At 49.4% G+C, this 19,851-nt stretch overlaps 1 protein-coding gene across 3 annotated transcripts in view; it reads right to left on the bottom strand.

Annotated features, from left to right (window-relative positions):
* The window catches only part of PLXNA4 (plexin A4), a 457,179-nt gene that overhangs the window by 363,427 nt on the left and 73,901 nt on the right, over positions 1-19,851 (bottom strand). For all 3 annotated transcript variants that reach the window (XM_055284053.2, XM_055284054.2, XM_055284056.2), the window contains exon 3: positions 3,324-3,506. In XM_055284053.2, coding sequence (XP_055140028.1) covers positions 3,324-3,506 — 183 coding nt within the window. The remainder of the gene's footprint in view (positions 1-3,323; positions 3,507-19,851) is intronic.

Genomic DNA, 19,851 nt, shown 5'->3' on the forward strand with positions numbered 1-19,851 from the left:
ATAGCTCAGTCTAGCTCCTGGACCCCTGAAACCCACAGCAAACACCCCTACTCTTAGCATCCCCCCAAGCTCTCTCCTGCCCACCTACCCCCATTACCAGTCTCTAGTCATACCGTAAAGAACTCTGAAAGGCCCTTGATACACACAGGAGATTATTACAGGGCTCAGAGAAACCAATTCTATAATTATGGCTACAGTATGATTTCCATTATTCTCAGGCCCTGGCCTCAGTCACTTGCAAAACTTCCAGCAAAATCCTCCTGCAGCTCCACAACTTGTCATGGCTGGGCCTCTGCCCAAAAGGTGACTGTGGTCCTGATAACCTCTGGGAAAAGCAAGTCAGAATTATTACAAGGAAAGGGGAGTGGTGCTTAGTGAGGGAGTGGGGGTGGGGAATTCTATTGTTCAGGAAAAAAATAAATAAACGGGCCACTTTTGCTTTTTATTATTTCAAACAACAGACTCCGCAGCCCAGCCTTCCTTTCCCAACTCAGACTGTTCCCCTGGGCCAGCTGTGCTGAGTCTGCAGGCACGGGAGCCGGGCTTGAGCAAAACCATTAAAAGGCTGCCACTCCGAGCCTGCAGAGCAGAAAGTTTGGCCGCCCCAGTGGCCTGGCTTTCCCCAGGAGGACTGAAGGCTCATTCCCCCCAACTGACTCTTGCGCTCTTACCTTTCAAATGTTTATGCCTCACCAGCCCCACCACTGCTTTGGAAATTAGATAGACTATCCCAGGTGGCTGAAAGAGAACTGTTCTTATATCAACCTACCAAAGTAAAAGATGGGAATTCCGGCCGTGGTTTATGAAGCCCCAGCCTCTTGGTGGGGTGTTGCCTGTGTCACCTGTCACTGCCTGCCTGACCAACTGCTGGGCTCTGTCCTCACCTGCCTCAGGAGGGTGGTCTCTGAGCGCCTTGCTGGCCCAGGCTCCTGGGGGTGTCCTGATCCCACACTCATGGTGCTGCACTTGACCTCCCTGTTGGGGAACAGATTTGGACAGGCTTCCACAGGCACGAGAGCACCAGTCACCAAATGCCTCAACCCACCCTTGGACCAACAGCACAAAAATGCAAGTTGACTATCTTGGGTTTACAATGCGGCCGTGGTCAGGAAACACCTTCCTTTTTCCAAGAGAAAATAACTGTTTTGTTATGTGCACTGAACTCTCAATGTTCATTTCATTGATAACATTCACTGCCCAACCAGCTCAGACAATCACACACACACACACACACACACACAAATCCTCATCCAGGGTCTACTCCATCCTGCCAGCTAGTAAATGGTCCTCTGGCAGCTGGTAGGAAATTCAGTGGGTAAGACTCTTTAAGGGCAAGGCAGAAGTTACTTCTCCATTGCACTGAGATTAAGCTCACTGGAGAAAAGAGTTAAAGCATCCCCCATACTACCTTGCTAACTTATTTACTCTCAATAGTGCTCATTCACCCATTGCAGCAGGTGAAGCAGGTCTCAGTGCATGAATTGTACACAGTAACGCCCCTGGTATTTAGAATTCACTTTTCCAGCAGACCAAACTTGCCAAATCCTACTGAAGAATCGAGCCATCTGATTCACCTGCCCCAAGGCTCATGCACTTCTCTCCTCAGTGTGGACTGACACTTGTCAGACACAATTTCAGAGTTTGGCTATCTGGTTTCCTAGCTCGCCAAAGCTGGAAGCTGCAGAATGAGGGAGGAGGAAAGGTGCTGAAGTCAACCAGGATTCCTGGCAGCAACTGGAAGTGATGAGTGGCCAAGTGCACGAGAGGAAGACCCAGGAAGGCGGCAAAAATCAGACACAGGAGCTGTGTGGGGATAACATGCCCATGCCTCGCAGCGTCTTCCCTGGGCATCCACAAAACTCAGTTCAATATGTGAACAAAAATCACGAGGAGTCCGAGGTAGCAAGGAAAGATTCCATTGTGTTTACTATTTTCATCACAGAACAGAGGTATGAAATAGAATTCTTTGCAGGGAATTATGAAATGCAATTCTTAAAGATGCGTACGCGATGGTTTTGCTGTTTTTTAGTTGTGACACTGAAGGTGGTCCACTCAAATTAGGCGGTTACTTCCTCCTGGGCAGCACCTGCTGTGTGGTACATCATGGACACCATTCTTGCAGAGTACCATGGTGTTTCCCCAGTGCTCATTGTTTTCTTTCCCAGTCATTACCCCAGAACAACTCCACACACAAGTTCCCAAGTCACAGACACACTCTGGGGTGCCCACCTCTTGTCCTCCACATGCTCCCATTCCAGACACACCACCTGTTCACAGAGATGCCAGAAGAAATGATTGCTGGGCTGTTACATTGTTGGATGGTAAAATAGGCATAGTCCTCTAAATATGCCCAGAACATTTCCCCTTGACCATCCAGAGCTAGCAGCCAGAAATATGGCAAAAGGAAATGGAGGGATTAAGGCTCAGTCTCAATCTTTACTCAATCTGAATCACACAATGTCCAGAGAACTCCAAGAGAGGCCAAAATAAAGCAAGCAAGAGCTGCACATGGAATTATCAATATTTCCTGGGAAAGGACTAAAATGCAATTATTGGCCAACAGGAAACAGGACCTCCTGCCTACCATCTCAGAAGGGCTTTTAACCCAATCAAGAAGGGCATGAACTACAGGGCCAGCTCCAACTCACGAGATGAGAAGCCTGAGCACAAAACATCCCTGGGCAGATGACTGCTCCCAACACAGCTGATGAGCCAAGATCACCCAGGACCCCAGAACCTGCCAGCTTCCGGAAGATGCAGGAGAAAGGTCAGGACCCCAGATCATACCATCTGACCTCACCAGAGCAATTTTCATGCTCCCATCACACCCGTGGTTTTCTCAGCCCACAACTTGGCTCTGGGCCCCATTTGCAACTTTAACAGGTCTGCACTTTCCTCCATCTGTTCCCTGAATGCATTCCAGATGATGCAGCAGCCAGAAGGGCTGGAGCAAGGGGAACAGGCATGTCCCTTCCCCCTGCCCACCTTCCTCAGTTGCTCAGACCTAATAAAGCCTTTGCCTTAAGGGCACAAGCCCAAATTGAACACAGTATGCACAATTTAGAACAACCATACAAGGCTGGTCTGACACCTCTCATGTGCACACCAGCTCTAGGGAGGAGGTGAATCCACACACTCACCCCGCAACCTCAGCACAGAGGCAGAGAGGATCATCATGACCTCAACAGCAGCGTGTCTCCTTAGCTCAAATCTGTATCACCTGCCCACACACCCAAGGTAGCAAAAAGGCGTTAAGATAATGTCCAGCCCAGGAGGGGCAGACTGTCTTCACAGTAACCAAAAGGACTGCACCTCATTCCTACCTTCTTCAGCTTGCCACTTTTGGTGCCCACAAAGGCCAGAGAGTGGTTCTTGTAGACATATGCGATGACAGACGTCATGCGGTCCCTGTCCTCCGTGAAGACGGGAATCCCACGCACCATGTCGGACACTCCCAGGGGGGCATTCATGTCCAGGCCACAGAAGTTATCATCAATGGTTAAGAGCTGAAAATTTTAAACAGAGAAAAATTAGAAGGGAGCGTCAAGGAAACTGGCAGAGATATTAAGTCAGGAAACTATGGAGGTAGAAGAAGCCTTAGAGATGAATCATCTGGTAACAATCCCTCTTTCTTACATGAAAAACGTCACTCCAAAGAAACTAGGTGACCTGTGAAGAGTCACCTGAGTGGGCAGGTGCAGCGACATGGCAGAAAACACAGATCCGCAGGTCTCCTTTCCCCATAATCTGTGCGTCCCTGCCCCTCATCTAAGCCCTCCCAGCGCCATCTTGGGAGCTTTGTCCATCATTATTATCATCATCATCCTCACGTGGAAAAGCCCTGGGTCAGCCCAGATGAGCAGGGGCTCCAGGCCACTCTGCTTAGGCACAAGAGGGATGTGGTCTCCGTATCTTACACAAAGAGGAATGTGGTCTTTGTATCTATACAGAAGAGGGGTGTGGTCTCCATATCTGGAGCAGACACACACATGAGGACTCAAAAGTGTAGACTAGGGAACTGAAAATATTAGCATGTAAGTAGCACTAGCACAACAGAGGCATGTGCAGGCAATCAGCTGGGGAAAGGAGCAATGGGGGAAGGAATGTGCTGATTCAACTCAATGTGCCACAGCTGGTGCCTTATGAGCTCCGACCTCAGGCTCCCTGTGTCTCTTAGAGCATTGTGAAGAAGGGCAGCCCTGGCCCTGCCATGCCTACACCAGCACTTCCCAAAGTGCCATCCATGGAAACCCAGGTCCCCGATATGCTCTGCACAAAAGGGCTCTGCAGGCAAATTTCTAGAAAGCCTTTTAACACCATCTAAGAGATTCATAACGATTAGTTATGTGAAAGGTCTGAAAAGTATTTTTAAGAAAAAATATGTTTAACCTTATCTCAGCCTCTCCTAAACATTTTATTCACTGAACCTTTTTTCGTTTTGTTTTTTTTTTGAGACAGGGTCTCACTCTGTCACCCAGGCTGGAGTGCAGTGACATGACAATGGCTCACTGCAGCCTTGACTTCCCAGGCTCAAGCAATCCTCCCACCTCAGCCTCCCGAGTAGCTGGGACCACAAGCATGTGCTACCATGCCTGGCTAAATTTTTGTGTTTTTTGTAGAGACAGTATTTCATCATGTTACCCCGGCTGGTCTCAAACCCCTGAGCTCAAGCAACCACCACCCTCAGCCTCCCAAAGTGCTAGCATTACGGGTGTGAGCCCCTGCACCCAGCCGCTAAACCATTTTGACTGGAACACCTACTAATGTTCCTTAAAGAGAATATTCTCCAGATATCCTGTGAGATACTGACCCTGACTCGCTTGCTCCTGACTCCAGGAAGTATAATTTCAGAAGTCAGAAAGCTTTGGGGCCAGTTCCCTCACTGTATTCCCAGTGGAATCTCTCTTTTTTATACCGGGCCGTCAGGTCCCCCTTGAAACGATCTCAGCTGGGCTCTGTGGTGCTAGGGAGTGGTGAAGACCCTGGCAGTAGCGGGTGAAAAGCCCTCGGCACTCCCTACAAGCAGCTTGGGTCTCACACGCACCCCTCTGGGGTGAATTTTCCACCGTGTCTTGGAAGGGCTATGTGGTCTCAGAAGAGTTACTCCGTTTTCCTGTGCTTTTATTTTCTGCTCTATAAAGATGACGGAAACAATCCCCACTCTTTGATGGGCTACCATAAAGCCTATTGCACTCGTGCCTGTAAATGTCTTTGGACTTTGCAGAGAAAGGGGTGAAATAAAATACAAGGTGTCACTTTTTTAAAGGCTTCAATCCGGCCAAAGGAAAGGGCATCTGGAGAACAGCAGGCAGGCTCTTGCCAGGGAGTGTGTGAAACCAGGCCACAGGCGTTCACCTGGCCCCAGCAGACTCCTCCACTCCCTCCCAGAAGAAGTGCAGGCAGGCACTATCCCTCCAGAGAAGGTGACCTGCTGAGCATCTGAAGCCTCTCTGACGGCTCCCCTTCTTCCTACAGGGTAGGGACAGTCAGAGCGAAAATGGGGAGAGCACGGGCAAGCCTGAGCAGGCCAGTGCAGAGCAGACGTCCTCTCCAGGACTTTGATAGCCTCTGGCCTCTCTTGTGTGGCCTGGTCCACCAGCCCAGGCCAAACACAGCTCTCTCCCCTTCCCTTAAAAAAAAAAAAAGAAAAAGAAAAATTATTGGCCAGGCATGGTGGCTCACGCCTGTAATCCCGCCAGAGACAGGCAGATCATCTGAGGTCAGGAGTTTGAGACCAACACTGTCTCTACTAAAAAAACAAACAAAAAATTATAGGAGTCAAATTTACAAGTGAGTGTTCAAGATTTAGTCTGATCTTTACCACGCTTCCCTAAATAAGGAGATGGGGAAGGAGACAGGAGGCAGAGGGTGAAAGGGAGGAGTAGAAGAGAGGAAGGACAAATCCAGGCAAAGGGGAGAAGATGCCCTGTGCCTGCTGGATATGATCACGGCAACCTGCCAGGCCTTCCAAGGGCAGCCTGGGGTGCTAGGCGTCCTCGTGGCTGTTGAATGTTCCTGCTCCTGATTCACAAGGAGTTCGCATCCCCAACTTTCTCAGGCCTAAACTGTGCTGCAGGGACCTCTGCCATCGCAAATTCTGTACATCACCCATTATGATCCATTTTCCCAGTAGATGTGGCTGAATGATTGTTCACACTGCACAGGGTGGGGACACTGAGGCAGGGAGAAAGGGAGTCCATGTTTCACATTTCCCCCCCACCTCTGCCACAAACATAGGCCTCATTAGCCTGAGGAGGCTTCAGGCCTCTCAGCTCCCAAAATTGCATTTCTGAGTGGTCAGGATTACTGAATACGATTCTTCCCCTTGGCTGGGCACGACACAAGCACATCAACAGCCATGTACAAAAAGAGAGTATACATCTGGCTGGTTACATCATTCACTCACCAGAAAGTCAGGGACCTGTGACTCTCTTCCTCTGCAGAACCTCACGCAGCAAGAAGCCCAGGCGAGATCTGGGACAATGACAGATTTCTCCCTAAGTTTCCCCGTGGCTTGGCTTCTCTCTCTCTGATTGGGGCCCCAAGTGATAAAGGTACCATTGAGCCCTTTGACCAAGCACCATCCAGGTCTTCATGATTGCTGAGGTCCCCCAGCTGTGGCAGGAGGTGGCCCTGCTCTTTGTTTCCTTGAATCTGGGGTGATGGGGGAGGGATTTTTAAGATTGAAACAGTGGAAAAATCACAGGACTTGGGTTCAAATGGCAGCTCAGCTGCTTCCCAATTGCACAACTTGCTCCTACTGTTTTCTAACCTGACTTTCCTTGGCTATAGAGTGGGTAAGCTTATAGGAGCGATGGCACCTGGTGAGCTGGGAAGCACTTCAATGTAAGATATTTCGTGTTGATTTTTTGTGTATAGAAATCCTGCCTGGAACAGGGGTAGAATGGCTGCAGGGTGTGGCCCTAGCATGCCTCTCGACCACAGCATGCACTGCAAACACAGTATGCATTGCTGGGTCTGAGCTGAAACCACCAGCTAATTACAGTACCTGAAGCAAGAGGAGGGAGGGTCCCCCAGGGCCTGCAGACCTGGGAGGTGGACGTGTAGGGAACAGATGCCAGGGCTGCCTGGGCCCGGGAAGGGGAGGCTAATTGGTGAAAGCCTTCAACAGGCGAGGGTTGATGTGGCTTCCTGAGCACCTGGGTGATGGGGGAAGAGAATGTTTGCTCCAGCCCTGGCTGAGCCTTCCCCTGGGCCCCATTAACAGTGAGATTAGAGCCACAGCCAGAGGAGCCAGGTCTGGACTCTGCTATTACCAGGAGCCCAGCCGTGCCCTAGGCCCGGGGCTGGCCTCCTGTCACTCCACAAATACACAAAATGTTCGGCCATGGTTATGATAACCCTTGTTTATTAGAGAGCAACTCTACTCTCACAAGGAAAGGAAATAAGGGCCCATTACATGAGAATTTATATGGAGCCCACTTGGACAACCCTGTGGACAGACCTAGAAGCCCTGAGAGGGCCACACTCTCTGGGTCCCTATCCAGAGGACACTGGATCTTTTTTTCACTGGCTCAAATGTCCTCATAGAATGCATGGGGTGCAAATTAAGACGGCTGATCCACTGTGCTCCAAGGACTATGAGTTCAAGCACAGGGGCCACGTTTTATGCATCTTTGTACCCCTAGCTTAGTGCCTGGCTTGTAATAGGCTAATACGATGGATGGATAGATGGGTGGATGGGTGGATGGATGGATGGATGGATGGTTGCATAGATAGACAAATAAAAGCCTGAGCTTCACAGTGGCTAACAGTACTGAACCAGAACCAAAGTGCTTAGGTTTGAATATCAACTCTGCCACTTAATCCTGTGACCTTGAGAAAGTCACTTAACCTCTCTGTGCCTTAATTTGTTACCTGTAGAATGGGGATTATTATAATAGTACATACTTTGTCATACTGTGGTGAGGATTAAATAATTTAAAACATACAGAACAATGTTTGGCACTTAATTCTATGGGAGTGTTCACTCATTGTTTGTTGTCATTAGATGGGTCAGATGTCTTCTGCGGGTCTCAGCATCTTTGAGGAAGTTCACGGTATCTATCTCAGAGGTATCATCAAGATTAAAGGGGCTAATGTTGTGAAGATGAAATAGCAAAGGTAGTTCTTCCCAAATATCTTCCAGAATCAGATAGACATTTGATCACAAAGCTGACTGAAGGAGCAGGGTAATGGTCTCAGATCCAGAAGATTGAGCGCTATTCATTAGAAATGCAAATTCTTGAGCTCCACCCCAGACATATTGAATTAAAAAGTCTTGAGTGGGGGCTGAGATATCTTCATCTTCACACCTCTCCAGGTGATTCCAACCCCCTCTTGCTAAGGTTTGAGAAGCACTGGCCTAGATCACCATGGAGGGCCCTTCCTAGCTGAGGGCACTACAGAACACAGCATGTGCCTAGCATCCCCACTTGGGAGCAGGACCCTGAGCTGGACCTGAATGCAGAGAGCCCTCACAGCAGCCTCCCCGGGGGCCTGCCATGCAGTGTGGCGGTGGTGGAGGTGGTGTGGGGAGCTGGAGCTGACACTCCGAATTACAATCTAATAGCTCATGGTGCTTCCCTCGTGCACCGCAGCAAAGGTTACCATGCAATTACATGTCACCACATACAAATGACAGAGCAGTTACGGTTACTTTACCAATTACAGGGAAATTGCTCCCACTCTGCAGAGAGACTGGCACTCTGAAAAGCTCTATCATCTCCATGAAAAGGGGACTTTAAATGCAGACGGTGTCCTTCCTCCAGCAGTTCCCCAGGCTCGGGGGCAGAGCTGCAAAGTCACTGCCCAAGGACCCCAGAAATGTCTGGTGGTCTCTGTGGAGACTCCCTGGGAAGGGCTGGAGGAGGAGGTAGACCTGGGGAAGAGTGGGGGGATCTCCCCAAGAACTCTAGACATCACCCCCAACCCTAGGCCTCAATGACACACTCTTAAGGAACCAAATATCACCCACTCTGACAGCCACATCAATCTATCTTGAAGGCCACAGGTGATGAGGCAGGGTGGGCCCCGATCCCCAAATCCTCCCCTGACCCCAGCCTGCACAGCCCCTGGTGTGAGTCCTGATAGCACCTCCTCTGCCAAGCGAAGCTGTTTTAGCCCTGGCCCTGGCTTGCCCCACCTTTGCAGAAACCTCACATTGAGTCCTTATTACGGAAAGGTCAGAACCAAGCCAGAGCCCAATGGCCCAAATGCAGTGCTAATGAGGTGAAGGTCAGCAGGTCCATCCCCCTGTGGGCCAATTAGCTTAGCTCTGGGACACAGTCTCTTCCATAGCCACAGGCTGCCCTCTTACCGCAGGCATCCACTGTTTACAAACATCCTAAGCTGATCCTGAAGAGGCAGACCAGGTGACCAGCAGGGATGTGCCATGCAGCCAACTCCTCCAGCCACCTATGTACCTGCCCTGCTGCTCTGGGGCAGCAGCAGCCATCTGAGCCCCAGGATGGAAGACAAAATCAGATCTGGTCTTCCCATTGCTATGTGGGCAACTCCTGTGGTCCAGGAGAGAGAGGATTTCTCTCATCTGGGAGAAAACCAGCTCTCCTGCCCTTCCTGAATGGAAAAGTGTCATCTAGCCTCATGCTCCTCCACAGCTGGGAAGTCCCCACTCCTGTCCATTGCATAGGGTAAGAAGACATCAGAGATTTTCCCAAGCTCACCCATGGTGGGGCCAACTGGATCTTTAGACCAACCTTTTCCTACCAAAACTGTGGTTCCTTGGGCTACTGGAACTCCCTGCGTTCAGCAAGGGAAATAGGCACTAGATGAAGACAATGCTATTTACTTTTCCTCACTTACTAATTTGCTTAAGAACATTTATGAAAAACCTAAGCCCCAAGCACTAGGTGAGCCCCTAAGAATATAAAGATGAAAAAGTCTCAGTTTCTGCCCCAAAGAACTGCCTCTTTCCCAGTGTGGGGATGGACAGACCTGGGCCATGAGTAGACAAAGCCACCTGGGGCCTGCTTCAGTTATATGCCTGGGGGAGTCCAGAGAGTGGGCCACCAACTGCCTTGGGGAGCAGGCATGACTTTGAGGAAGAGGCGAGGTTTGGGCTCACATTCAAGTTCTCTGGCTTATGAAACAGTATTCTGCCCCTCTTTCACACATCATATTTCAGATGTGGAAAATAACTCAGGATCATAAAATCCAACAGCCCCATTTTACAGAAGGGGACACTGGGGCCTGGAGAGTGAGGTGCCTCCCCTGGTTACCTATCAAGTTGCTGAGAAAATAGGTACCAAAACCCCAAATTCCTGGTGAGAGAGAAAACAAAACAAAAAACCTGAATTTTTTTTTTTTTTTTTTAGATGGAATCCTGCTCTGTTACCAGAGTGGAGTGCAGTGGCACAATCTTGGCTCACTGCAACCTCCACCTGCCAGGTTCAAGCAATTCTCCTGCCTCAGCCTCTCAAGTAGCTGGGACTACAGGCACCTGCCACTACACCCAGCTAATTTTTTTTATTTTTAGTAGAGACAGGGGTTTCACTATGTTGGCCAGGCTGGTCTTGAACTCCTGACCTTGTGATCCGCCTGCCTTGGCCTCCCAAAATGCTGAGACTATAGGCATGAGCCACCACACACGGCTAAAAAACTGATCCTAAGCAGGGGTTTCCTCTGGGGTTGTTAGAGGGTGGTCCCAAAGACAATCTATTCCAGGATCAGAGGAAGGCAGGGGACTGCTGGGGAAGAGCCTACGTGTCCATTCCCTTTCCCAGTGCCAGGGATGAGTGCTCTGCCATCTCCAGAAACTGGAAGCAACCTACTCTCCCCTCCCAAGGAGGCCCCTGACCACTCACTTAAGCTGGGCTTCTTCCTTTCCTGGGTCTGTGCATCCCAAAGGAAAGTGAGAAATGACATTTTGAAAAGAAATTCAAGTTAGGAGAAAAAGGGAAGGGAAGCCCATGAGCTGCCTATTGATACAGAAAAGAAAAGGTCTTTATATTCTTCGTGTTAAGCAGCCCTAAATTTCTCCCCATTAATTACTTATGCACACTTGCGCACGCACACACACACACACACACGTGCACACACACGTGCGCGCACACACATACACATATCCTGGGAGCTGACCATAGCACACCTCCACTGGAAATGGGGAATCAGTGAATTACACATGTGGGATTTCTTTTTAAAGGGAGATATTGATCAGATGAACTGTAATAGCTCATATCTAAATGCAGGCTCCAGTTGTAAAGCTCTGCAGTACAGACAGATAATGATCACCCACTTATTGGGAACCATATCTCAGATATGACGGCTGACCCCTAAGGTGTTCATAAATACAGAAAATGCATCCACCCCTTGAGATGACGTCGTGTTTACTCCACACTACCTCCTCAGGGGTAGAGGTAAGTGGAGAGTGTCCACAGGGAGGTAGAAATATCTCTGGGAGTCTCTAGTAGGCTTAGGTTTAGCTCCTCAGAAAGCCTATTATTCTATAAGATATTTCCATATGCTTGAGTGATGATTTTGTAACAAAGAAGAAATCAAAAAGACCTGACTATCCAATCCTCTGATTGCTTTACTTTAATGCCTAAACTTTCTCTTTTATGACTCCTAGCCCTCCCTGGAAGGTCTGCCTTCAGACACGTGACCTTCAGACACAGGACCCACGCTGGCCCTATGAGATTGAAGTCTCTTGAAAGCAAGCCAGAGAAGTCCTATAATAGGTGAAAGTTGACCCCTGCACCCTGGTTGTGAGCACAGGCCATGGAAACAGTGCTGGAGCGAGGGCTCATACACTCGGTTACTAATGCTTCGTCCCAGAATGATTCTTTCTGTTGTCTTTTTCAATGAGATTGTAGGGAAAACGAATGTGTAAGAGAAAGAGAGGGAGAGCCAGCAAGCCACAGTCACAACAACTCAGTTAGACAAACACATCATTGCAGGGGCTTAGAGAAAAGTGTATTGGGGTTAGAAAAACAACCCAACAAATTATAGTAGTTCCCCCGATCCTTGGCTTCACTTTCCATGGTTTCAGTTACCGCAGCTTCAGATCAACCACTGCCCAAAAATAGAAGAGTAGAGCACAACAGGGGATTTTTGAGAGACAGAGGAGACAATGTTCACATAACTTTTATTATAGTATATTGTTAAAACTGTTCTATTTTATGATTATATTACTGTTAATGTTTTACTGTGCCTGATTGATAAATTAAACTTTATCATAGGTATGTATGTGTATTAGTCCATTTGCTGATAGAGACATACCGGAGACTTGGAAGAAAAAATTTGATGGACTTACATTTCCACATAGCTGGGGAGGCCTCACAATCATGGCAGAAGGCAAGGAGGAGCAAGACAGGTCTTACATGGATGGCAGCAGGCAAAAAGAGAGAGCGTATGCAGGGAAACACCCCCTTATAATATCCTCAGATCTCATAAGATGTATTCACTATCACGAAAACAGCATGGGAAAGTCCTGCCGCCATGATTCAATTACCTCCCACCAGGTCCCTCCCACAACATGTGGGACTTCACGATGAGATCTGGATGGGGACATAGCCAAATGATGACAGTATGCATGGGAAAAAACACAGTATATATGGGGTTCGGGACTACCTGCGGTTTCAGGCATCCACTGGGGGACTTGGAATGCATCTCCCAAGGATAAGTGGGGACTATCATATGGCCCCAGTTCTCAAGAACCAAGAGCTTTGCTTCTGGGCATCTCAAAAAGGAGGAGAGCAGACCAGAAAACAGGGTAGGAAGTCATTGTGTTTTCGGAGGTGGGGCTGGGGATTTTGATGCAAATATTCATTAAATGAGAGCATTTAACTACCTATGGAATGATGAAAGCCATTTGCTAAAAGCAACACTTCTTTCAATACTCATTTTGAAGTTTCTATGTGTGTTTTGGGACCATCTGTGGCCCAAGCCCACCAGATATCTAAGTGGTCTTTCATTCATGATGAAAGCAAGCTATCCTTCTAATAGGGAACTAATGTCACCAAATTGACCAGTTTTCCCTGGAGAAGGGCATTAAGCCAAGCACACATTCTGCAGGCCAGGCTGTAACCAATACTGAGCTTTAGCAGTACACCCCTTCTAGGGGTTGCTGAGCATAGCAGCCAGAGACAAGCTTCAGCTCAGAATCCTAGGGGTTGAACCCATGACCTTCTCCTCATTAGCTTAGCTGCCAAGAGCCTCGTGTTCCTCCCTCTGAGAAGCAGACAGGGCCATGCCCTGGGAATAATCTGGACAGGCCAGAGCTCTAGGCCAGCCTACCAAGAGAATTGGAATTCTGCAGATGGCATTATCCCTGGGGGCTGGTTTAGCAACCAACACCAGACCCATGGGAAATCCCAGGGAAGTTTCTCAGCATTGCGAATGGTAACAACCAAAACCTACCGGGGTGCCACCTCTCTCCTTTTGTACTTTAGCTCCAGAGAACCCCAGTGGCTACCTGTCAGGGGCAGATAAATCCCATGCCACCAGTCCATCAATCCCAAATCCCACTCTCCCTGCCAGAGTCTACGGCAGGCAGACTCAGCAGCCACAAGGGCTGTCACTGAAGTGAGAAACACCATGATGATTAAGTTTGTGTGTTTTCTGGTGGGTGCTGGGAAGCAGTGGCCCTGCTCCCCAGGCTGAGTTATAGGGTAGGTCATTCCCTCATTAGTGGAAATAAATTTTATTAGCCCCACTCTCATGGCCATGTATCTTCCTCTCTTGCTCCTCGAGTCTGGGTGTGGGTCTGGGTAATGTTGCCTGTGTGGAGGATAAATCAGCTGAACAAATCCCATTATATTTTGGAACACTGACGGAGACACAGTAATGACACAGAGACTAGGGAAGGGAGTGGGCTGCTTCTCTCCCACTGACCCCGTTTCCTGCCCATAGGGCCACACACACTAGGGAAAACATGTAAATTGAGATGCCAGATGGAGAAGGGCTCTCTCAGTTGTCTCTTTCTCCTTCTCTCCACTGACTTTCTTGATAAAAGAAACAAGCCTGATGCGGTGATGTGCAGTCCTTCCCTTCTACATTACAAAACCTAAGGGACATGTGAAGGTAACAACAGCAAGCACTGGCTCAAAACGTGTCTTGTCATCCAAATGCATTCTCTTATCATTCATAACCTGTGCTATATAGAAAGGAAGGCAATTGAAGGGAGGCTGAGGTGGATGGATCACCTGTCAGGAGCTTGAAACCAGCTTGACTAGCATGATGAAACCCTGTCTCTACTAAAAATACAAAAATTAGCTGGTCATGGTGGCGCATGCCTGTAATCCCAGCTACTCGGGAGGCTGAGGCAGGAGAATCGCTTGAACCTGGGAGGCAGGGGTTGCAGTGAGCCAAGATCGTGCCATTGCACTCCAGCCTGGGCAACAAGAGTGAAACACTGTCTCAAAAGAAGAAGGAGAAGGAGAAGGAGAAGGAGGGGGAGGGGGAGGGGGAGGGGAAGGGGAAATAATAATAATAAAGGCAACTGGAGCACATCCTAGGGCCTGAGATACCAAACATCACATCTGCATTAAGCACAGCCCAAATCTCTCAAAAGCAGGTATTGGTGAAGAAAAAAAATTCTAAGCATGAAATCACTGCAATATTATTATGCCCCTTTCTGTCCCCTTGGGTGGTTATTATAATTAAAGGAGGAGACACAGGATGATGCTATGAAGATGTTTGAGTGTCCTGTGCGTCTATCATTATTAACATCTGTATATTTCTCTTTCCTTATGAGCTTCCGTACTCTTTATTAAAAGGATACTTTTTTATTATCTCCTTCTTGAAGATAAAATGTGTGATTCAAAGCAAAAGGGAAACTGCTTGCCCAGTGACATCTCACAAGCTGGGACTGGCTGAGACCCAAAGATCCTGACTCCAGACCAGTAACCCGGCCAAGACGCCACCCTATGAGGACTAAAGGAATTGAAGGGAAGGCCCAGAAGTCCAGATCTGGATTGTTAAGTAGGGATGGTCTACGTGCCCATTGAACAAGAGGTCTGGCTTCGCATTTTGGCAGGGCTATCTCACACTGCATGAGGCGTGTGTGTGTGTGTGAGAGAGAGAGAGAGAAATCTCATTGTACTTGCTGCTGAGCAGAGTGTGTGGGGTGAGGGAGAACAAGTCACAGAAAGAGGGAGACAGAGAAAGGCTAAGAGAGGACCGTGCACCAAGAGTGTGAGTGAGTGAAGAAGAGGAGAGAAGCAGAGAAGCAACAGACAGACAGCGATGAGGAGGACAGACATCAAGGACAGAGAGAATGGGTGTGTGCACGTGGGTGTGCTATGGGTATGTACACCACTGTGCTTGGGCTCATGACATGCAGTCCACGTCTCAGTATTGTAAGACCACACATCCTCAACCCTAACTTTGTGCTGAGCTCTCCTGGCAGCCATCTGTATTAAAATTCAGCCTGTGTGACTCCCGGGTCCCACCTCACTCCCTGCTGACCCGATGGCCTCCAGGGTGGGCATCCTGGGAGAGTACATCCAGCCTAGGAAGCCAGCCTCAACTTTGCTCCTGCCAAACCCAACACATCGCCCAGGGCTCAGCCACCTGTCACACAAAGCACCATGTACACTAGTCTGGGATGAGACTTTCACTGCAAACCCTGCTGGCCAAAAAGAGGGAGGTGGGTGGGCCTTTCACCTAAATACCTGAGACAGGAGCCATCTCCAAGAGAGAGTGGGAAGACTTGATTCTATAAAGATTGGGGCTGTGATATGTCAGGCACCCAGTGCTAAATAAGAAATCTGGAGTACAGGGTCATGGGCCATGACAGGTGGGCACTCAGACCAATATGTTAGATTTTTGATGAGTGCATTTATTGGGACGTGAGTGTGGCATGGGCCACGGTGTGTGTGGCAAGTGTAGTGGAGATGAGAGAGGAGGGATGGTGCGGGGAAGAGGAGGAGTTCCCAGTCTGGAGAGGACAAGAGCTGAGCAGAAAGAGCAAGCCTCGTCTAATGCCATAAACAACAGGATACAACCCCATCGAGTCTGAGCCCTGTGCTTCCTGCTGACAGGGAAAAGAAAACACCCCAAGAAGACCTGCAGAAGCCAGGCCCCGGAGCCTGGGATGCCTGCCTGGCCATTCCAGATGCTCACTTTCGTGGAGTTTCAGGATCTCAGGCGCCAGACCAACCTGAGTAACCATCCAGACTGGAACGTGAGGCCAGCCCAAGTCCAAGGGGGTGACCCTGTCTCCTGCTCAGGACTGCCATGCCTAGGAAACCAGTGAGTCAAAGGAACGGCACGTGGAAGGGGACCTCCGTCGCCACCCAGTCATGCACACAGCAGGGCAGGAAGGGGAGCTTTGGGTTAAAAAGAAACAGCTCCATCTCCTGTGTCTGTGTGGCCCTTGTGGGACTACACAGGGCTGATGGGTAAACTCCAGAGTCAGGCGGGAGCTGGGTCTAGCAATGGTTCTCAATGAGAGGCTTCTGGAAATGTGAGAGGTTTTCTAGTCTTGTAGTGGCTGGGAACTTCCACTGGTGCTCAGCACTCTAGGGCCCCAGATCACAAATGCCCTACAATATCAGGCAGTCCCTGCACCAAGAACTGCCCACCCCAGACACCGCTAGCACACTCCTGTGAAACACCACGGGAAGAGCACCAAGCTGAGAATTAGGATACAGAACAGCTTTTGGTTTACTAATTACATGACCTTGAGTGAAACACTTGAGTTTTCTGTTCCTCCATTCCCTCAACTGCAGAGGATGCCTGCCCTTCCATTATCCTACAGTACTGTTGGGAGAAGAAAAGGTGTGAGAAAGCCCTTGTTAACCATCAGGTACCATGCAAACTCCAGTATGTTATTTCCAGACAGCCGGGAGGTCTCTGCCCTCTGCTCCCACTACTGGGGTTTGACAGGTGTGAGTTGGTGATGCTGGATGATAGTTTCTGCTCCAAGGACCCAAATTTTCTAGTTGAAGGACACTCAGGTCAAGGCTTGACAGGGAGATCGAGAAGCTGATTTCTGCACCTCCTCCATGCCACCTTTCTCCACACCGCCTAATCAGTACTATGGCCGAGACTATCTGACTCCTATACCCATGGCTCAATCGGTTCCAAAGTCAGGGAAGATTGAAGTGGAGTGAATGACAGTCACTCCCATGACCACAGCCATTGTTCCCATCACCCGGGCCATAATGACCTGCTGGTGTGCATCTCTCTCTTCCACTGTGTGGGCTCCTGGAGACAGATGCCATTCCACGATGCTTGGTATCCACTAGGAGGGAGTGCATTGCCAAGCCCTTTCCTAGGGCTCCGTACATGTTTCTCCATTCATTAGTTTATTTAGAGGTGCTAGTTCATTAGTGTTGGATGAGGTTGCCCCAGGAGGCTGAAGAGAGGAGAGAAGGTATAGATAACCCTATGCCTGGGGAATTCTGGGATGCCAGGTGCTTGGTCAAACCCAGCATCTTCTCCAGCCAGCTGCCCACTCCAAGTCAGGAGTGTCAGGTCCCCCCCAGAGAAGGACAGAGAGCCGTCACCTTCTCCTGCATAAGGTCCTGGCACATGACAGAGATCACAGGTGTGGGCTCCTCAGCCTTACTGTCTGTCACATGCTCTGCAGACAGGGGACCTCAGGGAGCCTGGATGGCAGCCTTCAAAAGGGGCTGGGGATAGAGATGCACCAGGGATAAGCAACAGAAACTGAGAAATGAAATTAATGCCATTCACCACATGAGTGCTCATTAGCAAATCAGTCTCAGCTTGACCTCTAGTCTCCTGAGTCCCAAGACAAATTGGGGCCCTGACAGGCCCTCTAGGACCTCCCTCATACCCATGTCCTCATGAGATCCTTAGAGTTACTTTCAGATACTAACCTACTTGTTCTGGGAGACCTCTCTCCACTGAGGCTGGAGAAAGCCAGGACAGGGGTAAAGCATGGCTCAGAGGGTGAAGGCAGAAGCTGCTGCTCCCACCCTCCACCAACACCAGAAAGCCCCAGCTGCTTCCCCAGCCTCCACACCCGGTGCCCACTCAGGGATGTACATTTGTGACAGGCCCGTTTATATCCACAGCAACACATTCCCACGAGGAGGCCACTCCTGGCCAACCAGCCCTCATCTCCAATGGGAGCACAGCCAGCCTTCCCTGATTCACCCGAAGTTGAGACACCGCCGAGCTCTCTGGGAGCTGCAGGTCAGCAGGTTCAACCCCCATGGCCCAAGACTTTTCCCTCTGCCTGGTCCTCAGGCTCCAGCCTGCCCAGTGCTCTGTGGATGCTCCCTGGCACCAGGGGCCTTGTAGTAGGGGTTCTTCTTACCATTCCTTCCTATCCTCCAAATGAACACAGCCAAAGCAGGTGCTGGGATCTTGTGAAGGAGGCAGGTGGCCCAAGAGTTATGCGGATCCCAGCTCTGAGTTCTGGAGGCGTGAGTTCAGGGGAAGAATGTGGGTCTCAGGAAGTGGAAACGGCTAGAAAAGCCTGAAGAACTCCATGGGAAGAGCATTCTAACTTAGAGAGCTGGTACAGCCTGGAGCACTGTCGACATTCATTGCTAGTCAAATCCCTTCTTCAAGCTTTTAGAGCTGTAACTATGATAAAACCCACAGGGGACCCCTTACCCTACAAAACACAGTCCTAAAAGCCAACCTCCTGGGCCTTGCCCTGCCCTCTGCCATCTTCCTACAACAGAAACACCACAGGACAGAGGTCATCTGGGACTGAGTTCTCACTTCACAGGGCTTCAGGGAGTGTCAGACTCCATGACAAGAGAGAACTCCAGAGTTCATCTTGTTCATTCTCCACCCCTAGGCAGGAAGGAAACAAGAAAACCAACCCAACAGCCTTGTAAATGGGTTGAGGAAGAGCTGAGTTTGCAAATGGTGCCATCGGGGCAACACAGAGCCTGGCCTGGCCGATGTCGCATGAAACACCTGTGGTCTGAGCCAACTCCAAATGAATCGTAACAGGAGGGTGGGAGCAAAGGAACTCAGGTATCTGCCAAATCAAAGGAAACTGATATTGTGCATTAAACGCCAGCCTGGCCTTTTTCAGACTGACTGGAGAGACAGCCCCAGCCCAGTGCAGAGTTTCTGGCCTCCTCCTTTCTACTCTTGGCCCTGAACTTGCCTGTAACTTGAAAGGGCTAATTAAAGCCAAAAGAAAAATCAAAAGCTTGTTATCTGGCTCCATTACTCCCCGTCCCGGCATTAGCCTGTCTTGCAAAGCTGTTTTCCCTCTGTTCTCTCTAAGGCTACCACACGGTGTTGGGACCTGCAGCTCTGCAGACTTCCATGATGAACTTGGCTTTTTGTATTGTGGCAGGAAGCAAGGGCAGCACGAACACTTGCCCACGAGAAGCCAGACGGACCCTTGCAGCTGACTTTTCTCCCAAGAGCATCGCCCAAAAAGTCAGGATTTTAAGTAAGTTTTCTACAGGAAACTGTCAGAGATTGCCAACCCCTCTGGTCTCAAAAGAACTAGTTGTTGTTTAGTAAGTGCACAGCATAAACTTGCCATCTTCTGACATAGGCCTGCATATGTGTGCATGCTCATGGGGAGTTTATTACATGTACGCATGTGTGGGTGTCCTGCAGGCAAGGGGGATTCTCTTCAATTGCTGGCTCTGTTACTCACTCCTAAGATGTGTGACCTTGGGCAATTCATTCACCTTGCTGAGTCTTAAGGTGCTCAATGCAAAATGAAGTTTTAGGCCAAGGCTCTCAAAAGGCCTTCTCAACACCAACAATCTAATACATCTCACCACAGACCCATGTTTGAGTGTCTAATAGACATGTCCAGCACAGCTTCTGTCATTTGCTGCCTTCGTTTGGGAGCAATCCATACCCCCGCAAGTTCATAGCCCTGTCTCATGGACTTTATTAAGTGGCTCCACTACTGCCCCAAACAAAGGGCTC

Source organism: Symphalangus syndactylus, chromosome 6 (assembly GCF_028878055.3).
Source record: "Symphalangus syndactylus isolate Jambi chromosome 6, NHGRI_mSymSyn1-v2.1_pri, whole genome shotgun sequence".
In the NCBI taxonomy this organism is placed as follows: domain Eukaryota; kingdom Metazoa; phylum Chordata; class Mammalia; order Primates; family Hylobatidae; genus Symphalangus; species Symphalangus syndactylus.